Below are 14,439 nucleotides of genomic sequence, written 5' to 3'. Positions count from 1 at the left end.
ACTTCCGTTTGCTGTACTAGACTCAAAAGGCTTTAAGGCGTTAACAGCTCACATATTTAGCGGCTTGGATATGCCCACTGTAACTTCCAGAAATATTATGAGCTTAGTCGAGGAAAAGTACAGCCAAATTAAATGCGAAATGGTCAAAACATCCAAAAACAGAATCCTCTGCCTTAAAATGGACACGGCCATTGTCATTGTCAAAATTACTTTTTGTAAAATTAAATAATACTTATTAATTAAACGTATTTCCGACAACAAAACCAAAAATAACAAAAAAATTTTAATGTATTTTCAAAAAGAAAATTTTAGCGCAGGGTGTAGCTTTGTGGTCCTTTGACAAGGATATGCAATAATATTGGCGAACATTCTAACACAGAAGCCGTAAATTCCTGTTAAGTTTTATTTTAAGAGAAAAAAATAAAAATCATTGATAATCATTATTTTTGAGTTTTATTTTTTTTGATCAAGAATAATGATTAATCCTAAGTTTTATCAAATTACACAAAAATAATGATTATCTGTGAAGAAAATCGTAAAAAATCAAAAGTTTGCAAATCATGGCGGCAATGCAGAGATTGTACAAAAATAAAGATTTTGGTGTAAATAGTGTTTTTGTAGGTCCATTAAAAATAAGAGATTTTTTTATAAAAAAAAAAAAAATAATGATTATTTACGGTCCCTGCTTATAATCGTTTCATTTTAAATTCATTACACAGTTTAAATTTCTTGTTTTCTAAACGAAAAGGAAGGATAAGCCTCTTTAACTGTGCAAAGATCTGCTATTGTTGTTGCTGAAGATTTTCACCGTTTTCCTTTGTCTGTTTGTATGTCTGTTGGTGTTTCCGACTTTGATGTGGGTTTTCCTTCGTAGAGGCCATCGCCGCTAGTTGCACACGTTGATTGGGTGTACCAGTTGTAAACCGTAATTTCAGCAGCATTCATTGCATTTGGCAGATCCTAGAACGATCCAAACAAAAGATAGGATTATATCACGGTTTTTGATAATGGAAACAATATTCTCGACGATAGTTGGCATATCAGTCACCTCTTTGAATAATCATAGTAATAATCACAATCATAGGTCTATGCCCGACACCCATCGGCATATGTTTGGAATTGCCTTATCAGCGTATACCGTATACCTTCGCTTCGTCGCACCTTTTTGTTGGCGAATACAAGTAGAACTCGGAGCTCTTTCGGATGCGCATTAAGTCCTCTCTCGCCTCATCGACACGCTCTCTGTCGTTGCTTTCCACGACGAAGATAAGAGCCTGTATTGAACCAAAAAAGATGCCAATTAGTGAATCGGCAGAGAATTGAAGCAAATCAAAGCACTTACCTGTGCATTCGCAAAGTAATGCCTATGCAATGGCTCTCAACCGCCCACATCCCACACTGTAAATCTCATATTCTTGTATTCTACAGTCTCCACATTTAAACCTAGAAAGAATGGAGGAGAATAAATCATATAAGTAGATCGAGTACCGATATTATTCATTGTTGCTAGCAAGTTTTACCTACCAATCGTAGGTATCGTGTGGTTTAACCAGCAGCATCCAAGCCGAATACACTTCCCATAGTTGTTGCTTGCCCTTGGATAGGTTCGAGGAGAAGTAAATCAGAAATCTCTTGATTGCTGCTGCTTCTGCTGGCCTTCTGGCTTGTCTGGAATCATTCCAAATATTCAAACTCTGGAGTTGTGTGCTTGGACTTGGTAAATCTGCAAAGAAACCAAACCAAAAAGATACTTAAACATAATTAACCTCTAATGCTGGTAAATGGTACAGGACTTCACTTTCCGGTCCTGACCTTACATGCGACCGCACTCGTGTGTCTGGCAACAGCAATCGAGACAATCGTGAGGCAGAGAGTCTTTTGTTTGGCTTAATCAATCCGCACAAGCTCCCGTGCCATCGGGAAGGCAGCGGAGGTCGCTCTCCTAACAGAACGAGCACACGATGCGGTCAACCTATTCGTCGACAGCCAAGCGGCGATAAGATCCATGCAGTCGTCCGCGGTCAGTTCCAGAAGTGTCTTGGCAAGCAGGGAGGCATTAGACATCCTAAGCACGACAAAGACAGTGCGGATCTATTGGGTTCCCAGCCACCAGGGCATCGAAGGAAACGAAGCGACGGACGTACTAGCTAAGGAAGGCGTCGGGCTGGAGAATAGGAGAACCGAGAACGTGCCTGTCTCCCTCAGAACGCTGCAAGGCGATCTAGAAAAGCAGGCTAGAGCACAGACTGATAGCAGGTGGAGGAGTACCACCACCTGCAGAACCTCGAAGATAATGTGCAAGGAGCGCAACGAGAAACTTAGCCACTACCTACTGCACCTACCACGAAAGGACTGTAGATTGCTAGTGGGGATACTAACAGGTCACTGTCTGGCTGCTGCACATGCAGCAAAGCTAGGCATCACCAACAGAGACAGTTGTAGGAAATGTGAGGAACCTGGGGCTATCGAAACCCTGGAACATCTCATCTGCAACTGTCCGGCTCTCTCAAGGGCAAGGAGGAGATACCTGGGCGCCCCAGTGTTGGCATCACTGGAGGATGCCTCCAAAAGGACGCCACAGGAACTGCTGGCCTATGCTAAAAACACCTCGATTCTCGGGGACTTTTAAAACCACATTAACACTCCCGCGACGGTTCATACACCTCCCCATCCGGATAACTAAGGGCCATATTGGCCTATGCGTGGCCCCGCTGAGGACCGTCCGGGTTAACCTAACCTAACCTAACCTAACGTGTTCAAAACTGAGCCATAAAAATTCGCTTATGAAATTCAGCTGCTATGGTATTAAACTAGACTATGCATATACGAATCGGTGGCTCAAACAACCAGAACGGCGGTCCCACCGGTGCCAATGGCTGCCTTAACAGAACATTTAAACATTTAAGTCCACTCAATTATTTCCCTTTGGTTTATGTCTTACCTCTAAAAACCACTGCCACAGCCATTGCCGACGAAGCCCTCCTGCTGATCGAGCAGCGATACAACGTTTATACTCCTTCTTGACGCGCCATGCGTGTCTTCATCGCGTTCACGCTTGAGCATATCTTCGGCCCGCTTCTCGCGCATTTCCCATTCTATCAACTTGCTTCTAAAGAAAATAAACACACAGTATTAGGGAAAATACCACGATCATTGCCTTCTAACTAAGATGAAAAACGCTTTAGTTTTCCGTCAGTATACAATCACAAGTGACGAGAATCTTTTATAGAATCATTTCCACCATCTATAAATTATACACAGCAAGACAGAAAGCAATTCACGACAGCTTTAAAATTTAGAAGGGCTTTGCATGAAAAAAGAGTAAAAAATCTTGCTGAATATAGACAAACACAGGAATATAAACAGATTATTAACGATCATTTGGGTGGACGTGTACACCAAGAATTAGTTCAAAATAATACAACGAATGATATTGATCCCAATCCCGATAACGACGACGACGACGGAGAGGCCGGACCATCAAGACAACGGACGACGTCTTATCCAACTACTGAAGACGAACGATTTCGATTGGGATAGCTTCTTTGATCTTTTTGAGTCTAATACTGCTGACGGCAGCAGAAGCCTCTCTACCTGAACAATCGACAATGGATCAAATCAGTATGTCGTCAGCGTCGTCTAGTGCAAGTTGTTCTTATATTTATTCAAATGAAGAGAGTATCGAAGAAAGTTCGCTAAGAGAATGACCATATCTAGCAGATGGCCAAATCTGTATAGGATCTGACTTTTATTATAGCCGGATTAAACAAATTTGCAGTGGCTAGGCAATGCCTTCCACGCACTTACTCACTCTAACTCTCCCTCTCCCTCTCTCACGCACACACACGCCTTCTCTTGCAGTGTGCGCCCTCTGGCACGGGTATAAATGCAGAGTCGCGGCCGTAGCAGCGACTCACAACGTTCCCCATCGTGTTGTTGGTTTTGGTGGACCCAAATAAGAGACAGGTAGGATAGGTAATCTGCTACCCCGTGGGTCTACAAAGTTGCTCCCAAGTTTCATAGAATACCTAAACTCTTTTGAGGTTTTAGTAGTAGTAGAAAAACCAGTCTGTATGATTCCATTTGTAAACAGAATATTAATGAAGCAGCACAGCATTCCCCTGAACGCACATACTCACCATTCACATTCCATGTGTGTACATTTTTGCATGGAAATTCTCATATTTAGTTAGTAGACATCTTGAAATTCAATAGTCGAATTGTTATATGTATATCTTTTTTATATTTTAATCGAGTGACACGCAAAAAAGAAAGCTAGACATACTGCAGAATATATTCACTTTATATCTCTAAAATTATCGTATGATTAATTATATGTACATAATGGTTAAGATTTGATGGGAATACTGTTTCTCTTGTTGCATGCATTTCTTCCCTTTCTTGGTTATCGATAATGTATTCGTTTTTGTTTGGGAATCGTGACAATATTTAAATCATAGCATATTTATAAATTTAAGTTCATTAAAGAGATACAGAGTTCATGTTTTATTTGTTTCACTCGCGAAAGGAGCGAACAAGTCAAGTGTTTAACTATATCATACGCATTTTGTATATATATGATTAATCCAGTAGTGTTTTTGTCTTAAAAACGACGACGTCCCCATGGGACATTATTTCCTCCGACATTATTTCCACGCTGATTGCCGCCTTGGTTCATATTGTTAACTCCAAATTCAAAAGCGAACGAGTCCTATTCGAACAAGGAAATATAATTGTTCAATTGAGTGTAACTTTAGCCAGATATAAGCCCAAAATCCCATTTGAATAATGCTATCAAGGCCTGAGAGACCAGAACCAAATCCACCGAGACGATCAACGATCAATTATTCAATTTGAATTGTAGATCAAGATTATACTTCCCCATAAAATAAAAAAAAACATACGAAATAGAAATGAAAATTCTGTCGAAATAAAACCAAAAACGGCACAAGTGCCGCAACACTACGATACACGTTGCTCATATATACATATGTTCATATCTACGAATATGTAAGCTTATTTTGTATGTACCCTATAAAATAAACAGGTGTATTTGGAATTGGAATCGCATGCTCATAGATTGAGTTATAGTTTAATGCAGAGAGAAAGCAGACCGCACAACTCTCTCAATTTTACTTGCGCTGGTCATGAGGAGCTGCACATATACGCCCGGCTTGTTAAAATAGATCTACACGAATATAATATACACCCTTAGATACAAAATGTGTGCTAAGATCATATATGGATTCACACACCCCCACGAAAGTCCCAGAGCAAATAGTCAGGAGCTGCTTGGCTTCCATTGATATGGCAGGCATGGCACATTTTTTCAAATAAAATTAATACGAAAATATAACTTGCAATTTCGCTGTCCAGTATACGCCCAAACTTCAGGTTTCTCAAGAGTTTACACAGTGAGTGTCCCCAAAATATAGAAATATTCAGCTCAAGAATGGAGTACAACAGATGCCCCGAATTTGATCCTTCCCCTTGGATGTTTAGAGAAAACCGTGGGGCAAGAAATAACTCTTTGCCAGGGGGTTTTTGGCCCGGTTGAGAAACCTCTGTGGTTGAGAGCCCTGTACATACCTGTTTGTTGGGTCCGCCCGGGCCAGAGCTATTTCCAGTCATGGTTGAGTTGTTATTGTTTCCTGATTAGAAAAAACATTCATTTAACCTTTCATTTAGTGCCCTTTTGGTTTATGTCTTACCTCTAAAAACTTCAAAGGGAGAATTGCTGTTGCCTCCAAAGTTGTCGAAGCTGGCGTTGTTGCCGCTACCGCCATTGCCGACGAAGCCCTCCTGCTGGTCGAGCAGCGAATTCAGTTGCTGTGCCTGTATGAACAATGTGTTCTCCTGCTGGCGTCGGCGCATATCCTCCTCCTGACGCGCCATGCGTGTCTGCATCTCGGTCTGATGGCGACGCAAAGTGTCCTCGTCGCGCTTGCGCATTTCCTCGGCCTGCTTCTCGCGCATTTCCCATTCTATCTTCTTGCGCTCATTGTCCACTTCGCGCTTTCTCAGCTCTAAGGGAAATATACACGCACACTATTAGGGAAAATGTTTATAAATATAATGGCCATGATCTGCCACGATCATTGGCTCCTAACGAAGGAGAAGAAAGCTTTAGATTTTTTTGTCAGAATGAAACCTCAAAGGACGACAACACAATCTTTTCCACCAGCCATAAATGTCCAATGGAACCAATCGATATATGGATGCCCCAGCCCCCACAGTATAAGAAACATTTGCTTGGATGTTAGATAAATGCATCTTTGCAGCAGCCATGCTATCAACCTGAAGCATTATATTATCCTAAAAACCGCTGGGATTCATTGAACGACGTCGATATACCCTACACCAATGTTCCCATATAGAGAATGGCTGTATTTATTCAGGGATGACGCAAAATAGAGACCATTCTCGATGCAAAATCAACTGTTTTTTGCAGGTCACACGTAAACGTCGAATGTAATAGGCTGTAATTAACTAGTTTTGAGTTAATGTTTTCACATGGCATAAGCATAGGAAGGGGGTCTAGTGGGGTATATTCTTGTAATGCCGTTGCCAGCAATGCCAGTAAAAAATAAGGAAATAAATATACATGTACAAATAATCCATAAAAAATACTTTAAACAAAATCCTATAATTAGATATATGATTTTTGAGTACCCCTATGGCCATACAGGCACTGCTAGATCAGACTGATATACAAAAAAATGGTAGAAAACTGGAAGGTATTCGAAACTTCACATTCCATAAATTTGGCTAATTTTTAAAATGTATTTGCTTTCCCTACAAATCAGATGTCTTCAAAAAACCAATACGCAATGTCGATAAGAGTGGAGCAATGGAACCCACATCATTCTGCAAATATAGAATGTTTTGGCAATGGTAATAGTGATGTTAAATAATGCTAGAAAATTCTATATTCTATGTCAATCAGCACAGAGGAATGTTCAATGTATAATACGTCCCCATAGGCCCCATATTTAGACCAAAGACTTGTTCTAATCCGAAAAGAAATCACAAGTGAGAGAGAAATACGAAGATTAGACGACAAAAAGATTTTATGATTTGCCGCAGAACCCGTCTCCACGACAAGCACAGGGCAAACAACACAATAGTTATATAGAATCGAGGAGAACGGGACAATAGGAACGTGAAACCCGAAGTTTTTGTTTGTGTTAATCCCCCCGCAACGTGATAATACTGACCTTGACGCAGGAGCTCAGTCTCTTGCTCATATCGAGCGTTCTGCATCTGAGCATCCAGCTTTTCCTCTTCCATTTTGAGCTCACGCTTTAGGGTATCCTGCTTGCTCTTGTACAGATCGTGCAGCTGCTTCCAGCGGGAGCCGTACTCGTGCTCAAACGAATTGAGATCTGCGAAGCGCGGGCCGACGCTGCGCTCCTGATTGAAGTCCTGTAGCTTCTTGTTGAGGGCCTTTTCGGGCAGCCCATCATTGTCGTCATTCACCTCCATGGGCTCCACCAGGCAGGGGCGCAGTGAGGCCGTCAAAAAGAAGCACTTCTCATTGCAGAAACGCAGACAGGCGTTGGCCGAGGACTTCTTGGCGAACTCAACGATACCCTCGCCCGTATGCTTGCCGCGATCGTCGACTGTTATGCTGGCCCGTTCGATGGGGCCGAATATCTCGAACGATTTGTACAACAACTCGTTGGACACGAACGGTGTGAGGTTCCTGACGCGCAAGATGGTTGCATTGGGTGCGAAACGGACGCGTAGCTGGCGACCCTTGCGCATGGTACCGTCCAAGGCGCGCTTGGCTTTCTCAGCATTCACATGGTAATCGACCTTAAGGAATGTGAAGTTCTTCTCAATGTTGGAGAAGATTTCGCCAATCTCCCCATAGGGCTTGAACATTTCGCGCAGCTCATTGTCGGTGATGTCGCCGGTGAGATTGCCCACATACAGACGATTGCGGCCAGAGAATTTGGTCTCCTCGGGCACCTCCACGGGTGGCAGCTCCAGTGTGGGTCCAGCAATGGCCCGCAGACGTTGGGCAATAAAGAAATCATCCCCGCCGCCACCACCACCGCGTGGACCGCCACCTATACCGCCCATCATGCTCATGTTGGGCCCCCCTTGACCACCGCCCGACCGTTGACCGCCGCCACCGCGATTGCCGCGATCACGCTGCTGTTGCTGGGCGCGTACACCTCCGCCTCCCTGGTGATTGCCACCAACTCCTGGATGATTGCCACCGACTCCTGGATGATTGTAACCTCCTCCTGGATGATTGCCACCAACTCCTGGATGATTGTTACCTCCTCCTGGTTGATTGTTACCAACTCCTGGATGATTGTTACCACCTCCTGGATGGTTGCCGCCACCTGCTTGGTTATTGCCACCGACGCCGAGGCCGCCACCGCGAGGACCACCGCGGAAACCACCTTGCCCTTGTCCTTGAACCTGCCCTGGACCTTGGTTTGCATTGGGGGCTGGCTGCTGAATTGCAGCCACAGATTCATTAACATTCTCAGCGACATTTCCGGCTTCCGGCTTCGCTGCTTCATTAGTAGTAGACTTTTGCTATATTTGTATTATATATATTTAAATCAGTATAAGAAGAATGATGAAATGGATTTGGAAAATATGCACGGATATGCCTGGGCCCCCAATCTGCAGTGCGTCTAATCCCCTCCCAAAGAAACGAAGCAATAAGCCTCCAAGCAGAAGGGTCGTTGCTTCCACATTCTGGGGGACTAAAGGACACTGCAGAGATGGAGCCCATACATGGATGCGCATATGCATGTGTATAGGGTAGAATAAAATACATATAATTACGCTTGAATACCTCCCACTCAAGGCAAAAGCCCTTAGCCCTAGATTAAGAGACCACCCATCCAACGAAATGGCGTTTGACCCCCTCCAAAATAATACCCTTTCAGAGAGGGATAACACATCCCTTTGCAGAAATTAGCTTTATCCATATAGTTGGCAATGAACACAACATTCGAGCAATAGATTCCCGATATAAAGAATGAATGTTAGTAAGCAGCATCGCCTCTTAATTGCTCTCTCACAATGACTCGTTGAAATATAAATAAATACAAATAAATAGTATACATGACACTGGTCACGTGTAGCCAGCGCTTAAGCCTACGAAAAGTCACCCCTTTGACTACAGAGAATGCAGAGATCGAAAGCCACTCTTAGCCGGGATCTGTATGCCACACAAAAAAAAAAACAGATTATCGCTTCGATGTAAAACGAATCTCAGCATCACCCACAATAGTAGAATATGAACCACCAAAAGCGTTCTGTAAATTGTGGATATACCACAGTCTTACACATTTAAGAAGGACGGCCTATGCCTTTCACAAAGAAAAAAAAAATTGCATGCTTGTAAATACATCGCTATGAATGAATGTATATACATACATATATACAAAAGTAATTAATCAAAGAGTGCTCAAAACAACCTGTATTCGAATACGAGTAATGAACTTTTGATTATCAAAAAAAAATATCATTCATTTATGAATACAGCCCCGTATCTTTGAACAGTTAAGCATAAAACAATTTATGAAAATTGTACTGCATTTTTCGTAATTAATTCCCAAAATGTGCGTATATGGAAAAACATCTAAAAAAAAAAACCAGAACGAACCGGAATAATTGTTCTTTTCTTTCAGAGACCCATTTATGCATGTTTGGTGTACATACAAGAGAGGATAACGTGAAAGAAGGGAGGGGGATCTTGCCGTCAGTTTTTCACTTACGTTTGCGTTATTCGGACCCTGAACATTTTGTCTATTTTGGTTTCCTCCACGGCGATTGCGATTGCCGCCGAATCCATCCTTATTTCCGAAATTCTTTTTCTGATTCTGGCCACCGGCAGCGACGCCACCGGCGGGGCGGCCATTTTGGTTGTTCAAGCCACCGAATCGTGCCTTCTTTTCGGCTGGACTGCCATCGGGGCCAACATTTTGTTTAGGAGCCGCGTGCTTGCCAATATTGCCTTTATTGGCCGGTTGGTTGCCTCTCTGCTGTCTTTGGGGCAAAGGCTTAACGCTATTGGGACCATCTAAATTGATCGTTTCCATCTTAAAATACTTTTAACCACGAGAAAAAATAAATCTCAAAAAATTGCACAACAACACAGTCAGGGAAAGTGTACCGCTGAATTATCGATAAAATATACCGTCCGACCTTCTGAAATATACCGAAACATACCGCCTCATTTTCAAAATATATTGTAAATATACTGACGAATTCAAGTTCTACTTTACATATTCCTCGTTTTTGATATTCCTTCAAATATTACTAGCTATATAGAACATATAGCCATGCCATCATAATTTTATACGATTGATGAATCAATTTTCTATTTAACTGGTGTATTCTTAATACTTGCTTTTATTGCATTTTGCGCAAAAAGAGGTTTTAGCGAAATAAGTCAAACAAAAAACAAGTAGCGAACAACACAACCCAGCGTCAGGGATGTTAATATATTGATAGATCGGTATATCGATATATATATATTTTTTAAGCGATACTATTTTTATGAATTCTGAGCAAATCTGGTCTATTTTTCTGTTGTTTCTTGACAATTCAGTGGACATCGGTGGACTTATTCAGATATAGCAACTTCTTTTTATATTTATTATTATTATATTTATGTCTAATGCAATTAAGATCCTATCCCATTGCAAAATATAATCTGCATCGATACTGCCGACCTCTTATCGATAGTTTTCGAAGGCCGTAAAAAGGAAATCTTTGTTTATTTTATGAGTTTTTAAGCAAAAAAAATATTCCACCATGACAACATCGCCAACAGATACTGCATCTGCATCTGCATTTTCCAGCTCGGACACAGCCGCCTTGGAGCGCGAGACAGAAGTGCAGGCCGAGGAACAAGTCACATTCGAACAAATCTGGAATGAAACGCACAGAAAAGTGAGCAGCGGATGGATACGACAGAATAGCTTCAAGAGGGTATGTACATAATGTTCACACCAGAAAAACCAGTATCTAAGTGCAATTGTATCCATTGCAGATCTGCCTGCAATTCCCGGATGACTATTTGCCGCACAGCAATGCCATCAGCGTTAGCCTGAAGGAATCGCTGGCTCCAGAGGACATCAAGGTGTTCATTATGGCAGACACCACATATGGCAGCTGTTGTGTGGACGAAATTGCAGCCGCCCACGTGGAGGCAGACAGTGTAATCCACTTTGGCAACGCCTGCCAGAGCAAGGCTAGTCGCTTGCCCGTGCTCTACATGTACCCATGGCTGTTCCTGGATGCGCCAGTGATGATGGAAAAGCTGGCCTCCGCCCTACAGACCGAGTGCAGGGAGCGTGAGGTGTGTGTTTACCTGGACCTTGGCTATCACCATTTGCGCGAGCTGCTGGGCGGGTCAAGTAGTCTCTACAAACAGCTCAATGAGGCACTGCAGCCGAAAGAGCTGGTTTTGGAAGTGTATCCTCTGGCCGAAGAGGATGCGGATGCCTCCAAGCAGCACCCAAAGGCAGCCAGCGAGCGCATCTGCATCTTTGTGGGTTCCGATAACCAGCGCTTTGCCAATCTCTCCTTGACCGCGCCGGCCCTCCAATGGCACATCTTCGATGGAGCCTCCGGCACGCTCAGCTCGAAGAATCCCCTGACAGCCCAGTACATACGCAGGCGCTACTTCTACATCGAGAAGTGCAAGGATGCGCAGACCTTGGGCCTGATCGTGGCCACTTTGACAGCCGATGGATACCTGGATGTGGTCGCCCGCCTACAGGCCATGGCCAAGGCTCGGGGCATCAAGACACAGCTCATCTCCGTGGGTCGCATCAATCCGGCAAAGCTGGCCAACTTCCTGGAGATTGATTGCTTCGTGCTGATCGGTTGCCCCTTCAATAACATGTACAACTCCAAGGAATACTACAAGCCCATTGTCTCGGTCTTTGAGGCCGAGATGGCGCTGAACCCCGCCTGGCACATGAAGTATCCCGAGGCGTATGTGACCGATTTCAAAGAGCTGCTTCCCGAGGGACGCCGCTTCCTTGCCTTCGATGAGCAGGCGGTGCCCGAGCACGACGTCAGCTTGGTCAGCGGGCGCATGAGGGGTGCGACCAATGAGTCGCTCGAGACGGCGGGCGACCCTGCCTCGTTGGCTGTGGCCACCCAAGCCAAAATGGCTCTGATGACCACCAATACGGGGCTGACGTTCGAGGACCGCACCTGGCAGGGACTGGACCCGGCCCTGGGGCAAACGGAGCCAGCCGAGCTGCAGCCAGGCCTCAGTGGCATTCCGATTAAGTACTCGCATCAATAAAGACCACTCCAAATGGATCATTAGCCAGAAACAGATCGTGTGCATGTAATTGTAGGTATTTTTCGGTTTACTGATCTTTTTGCATGACATTTTCTTGGATTAAACTACTCGTACATGTCCAACCACAGGGGAGCGGGACGGGAACGCCTAGCGCGATCACTTAGACCCTCAACCAGTACATGGAGGAGCGAATTCTGTTGTAGTCGGGCAGGTTCTCGACGGGTCCCACAGCGGCGACGGCAGGGCATCTGTCGTAGATATACTTCATGGCCACATTGCGCACATTCAACACACTGACATCGTTGATGCGCTGCTCCAGCTCGTGCAATGGGATGCGGCGGTTGTAGCACAGAATCTGGCGGCCAATGTCCTCGCAGATGGGGGTGGTTCCGTCCAGCTGCAGCAGCATGTTGGTCTTCAGCAAGTTCTTGGCGCGCTCCACCTCGGCCTCGGTGACCATGGTGCAGAGACGCATCCACTCCGTCTGAATGTTGAAGATCATGTCCTGCCAATGCGAATCTCATTGTTATATCCGAGTGGTTTTTAGCGAGAGATGAATATCTATGGCTTACCTCACACTGCAGAGGATCGCACACGAAGTAAATGCCCCAAAGACCGGTGTCCTTGTAGCAGGTGTTGAACGACTGGAAGCTGTGGCACAGGTCTGTGGGTGGAGCGTCAGACTGGGTGAACTCGTATGTGAGATTACTACTGATTTATATACTCACTGTCCTCGGCGCTGGCACGGGCCAGGTTGGAGGCATTGTTGGCTCCACCGCCCTGAGAGCGATCCCAGGCACCCACCAAGGTGTTGGCCACCATCAATGGGATGTTGTCCTGATCGGTCCAGCCGCAACCCTCAACGGCGACAGCCACATGGGCTAGGGGAAGGGAATCGTCGCGCACACGGACCTCAGAGCCGGTGAAACGGCAGGGAGTGATCTCTGGTGGCAGCGTGCTAGCCTCCAGACGGCCCAGGCTCGAGCCGGCCAGTTGGACCAAATCCTCATGCTTCACACCGCCGGCGGCGGCCAGGACAATGCGAGATGCCTCGTAGTGGGTCTGGATGTAGTCGGTCAAGTCGGATTTGCCAATGGACCTGCGCAAAAACAAGCAATGAGCCGGGGATGCCCAGGAGTCTGTCATATTTTTGTAATACGCACTGAATGTTCTTGGTGGGGCCAAGGATGGTCTGTCCCAACGGGGTGCCCTGGTAGGCGGTGGCATGCAAGTGATCGAACACCACCTCCTGGAGGTTGCTCTCAATCTCTTGCATCTCGCGCAGGATGACCGAACGCTCGCGGGCAATCTTCTCCTCTTCCAGCTTGGAGTTTTGGATAATGTCGGCCAGAATTTCAACGGCCTTCGGTACGTCCTTGGACAAGCACTTGGCGTAGAAGACGGTCTGCTCGCGAGACGTGTAGGCATTTAGATGGGCGCCCAGGTTCTCAACCTCCAGCTCCAAGTCGGTCTGGGAGCGCTTGGCGGTGCCCTAAAAAGACGTAATGTTTTATAAACTATGCGGAATGCGGAATTATCGACCACTCACCTTGAAGGCCATGTGCTCCAGGAAGTGGGCCACGCCGTTGTTCCTCTCGTTCTCAGAACGGGAGCCAGCATCGATCCAGAGACCGACGGTGGCGGTGGCAGCGCCAGAATCCTCGCTAGCGACGCGCAGACCATTGTCCAGCTTGGTCACCTGGGTGGCGGGTATGTTCAGCAGAGTCTTCTGCAGGGTGGCAGTCGACTTAGAGCGCTGTGGGATCGGATAAGCGACGCAAAAGATTAGTTAAGTAAATCATAACCATAACCTCAAAATCCATTCAACAACATTTTCCACAGAAATGTTGCGAATTTTCCGCCCATTAAACTGGTGCGCTGCTGACTGCCTGGACATCGGCAGTCCCGACCGGGAGGAAGAGAGCGCGCACTGCTCGGAATCAAGTGCAGTTTGTGGCCGTTCAAATTACGTAATTTGTATCCTGGTCAGCGTAATCGAACGGGTGGGACTTACCTTGATGAGGTCTACGCCTCGCAAGAATGAGCGCATATTCTGCGTTACTCCAAGAACACGCAACGCCATCGTTTGCTTCTATCGTTTAATTCTTATTAACTTAAAATTACTTAAACGTTTGCCTTCG

The 14,439-nt window shown here is 45.2% G+C and overlaps 3 protein-coding genes, 1 long non-coding RNA gene and 1 pseudogene across 7 annotated transcripts; 2 read left to right on the top strand and 3 right to left on the bottom strand.

Annotated features, from left to right (window-relative positions):
• Positions 1-163: 163 nt before the first annotated feature.
• Positions 164-1,581, bottom strand: LOC108153978 (annotated as a pseudogene).
• Positions 457-10,153, bottom strand: LOC108156391 (protein no-on-transient A-like). Of its 4 annotated transcripts, none has more exons than XR_001775101.2 (8): positions 9,750-10,153; positions 7,218-8,556; positions 5,712-6,026; positions 5,590-5,651; positions 1,525-1,723; positions 1,343-1,443; positions 1,049-1,274; positions 457-960 (listed from the first exon to the last, which is right to left on the bottom strand). XR_001775101.2 is itself a non-coding variant. In XM_017287809.2 (5 exons), the coding sequence occupies exons 1-5, from the start codon at positions 10,071-10,073 to the stop codon at positions 4,604-4,606; spliced, it is 2,148 nt and encodes a 715-aa protein (XP_017143298.1). In that variant the 5' UTR covers positions 10,074-10,151; the 3' UTR covers positions 4,267-4,603. The 4 variants fall into 4 exon arrangements, 1 of the variants encoding a protein (XP_017143298.1); XR_004471841.1 differs by having other exon boundaries at positions 1,146-1,274; XR_004471840.1 differs by having other exon boundaries at positions 1,162-1,274.
• LOC117187045 lies at positions 6,026-7,216 on the top strand. Its single transcript, XR_004471842.1, has 2 exons — positions 6,026-6,737; positions 6,807-7,216. It is a non-coding gene; the product is annotated as an uncharacterized LOC117187045 (long non-coding RNA).
• A 555-nt stretch (positions 10,154-10,708) lies between the features above and the next one.
• On the top strand, positions 10,709-12,329 carry LOC108155377 (2-(3-amino-3-carboxypropyl)histidine synthase subunit 2). Its single transcript, XM_017286149.2, has 2 exons — positions 10,709-10,968; positions 11,030-12,329. Exons 1-2 carry the CDS (start codon positions 10,792-10,794, stop codon positions 12,296-12,298), a joined length of 1,446 nt encoding a protein of 481 aa, XP_017141638.1. The 5' UTR covers positions 10,709-10,791; the 3' UTR covers positions 12,299-12,329.
• Positions 12,330-12,344: 15 nt separating this feature from the next.
• LOC108155378 (mitochondrial-processing peptidase subunit beta) lies at positions 12,345-14,407 on the bottom strand. The gene is made up of 6 exons (XM_017286151.2): positions 14,313-14,407; positions 13,848-14,054; positions 13,462-13,790; positions 13,027-13,397; positions 12,871-12,962; positions 12,345-12,803 (listed from the first exon to the last, which is right to left on the bottom strand). The coding sequence occupies exons 1-6, from the start codon at positions 14,379-14,381 to the stop codon at positions 12,459-12,461; spliced, it is 1,413 nt and encodes a 470-aa protein (XP_017141640.1). The 5' UTR covers positions 14,382-14,407; the 3' UTR covers positions 12,345-12,458.
• Positions 14,408-14,439: the final 32 nt, after the last annotated feature.

Source organism: Drosophila miranda, chromosome 2, assembly GCF_003369915.1.
Source record: "Drosophila miranda strain MSH22 chromosome 2, D.miranda_PacBio2.1, whole genome shotgun sequence".
Lineage (NCBI taxonomy): Eukaryota > Metazoa > Arthropoda > Insecta > Diptera > Drosophilidae > Drosophila > Drosophila miranda.
Note: the sequence above shows the minus strand (reverse complement) of the source record. Positions and strands in the feature narration are given on the sequence as shown.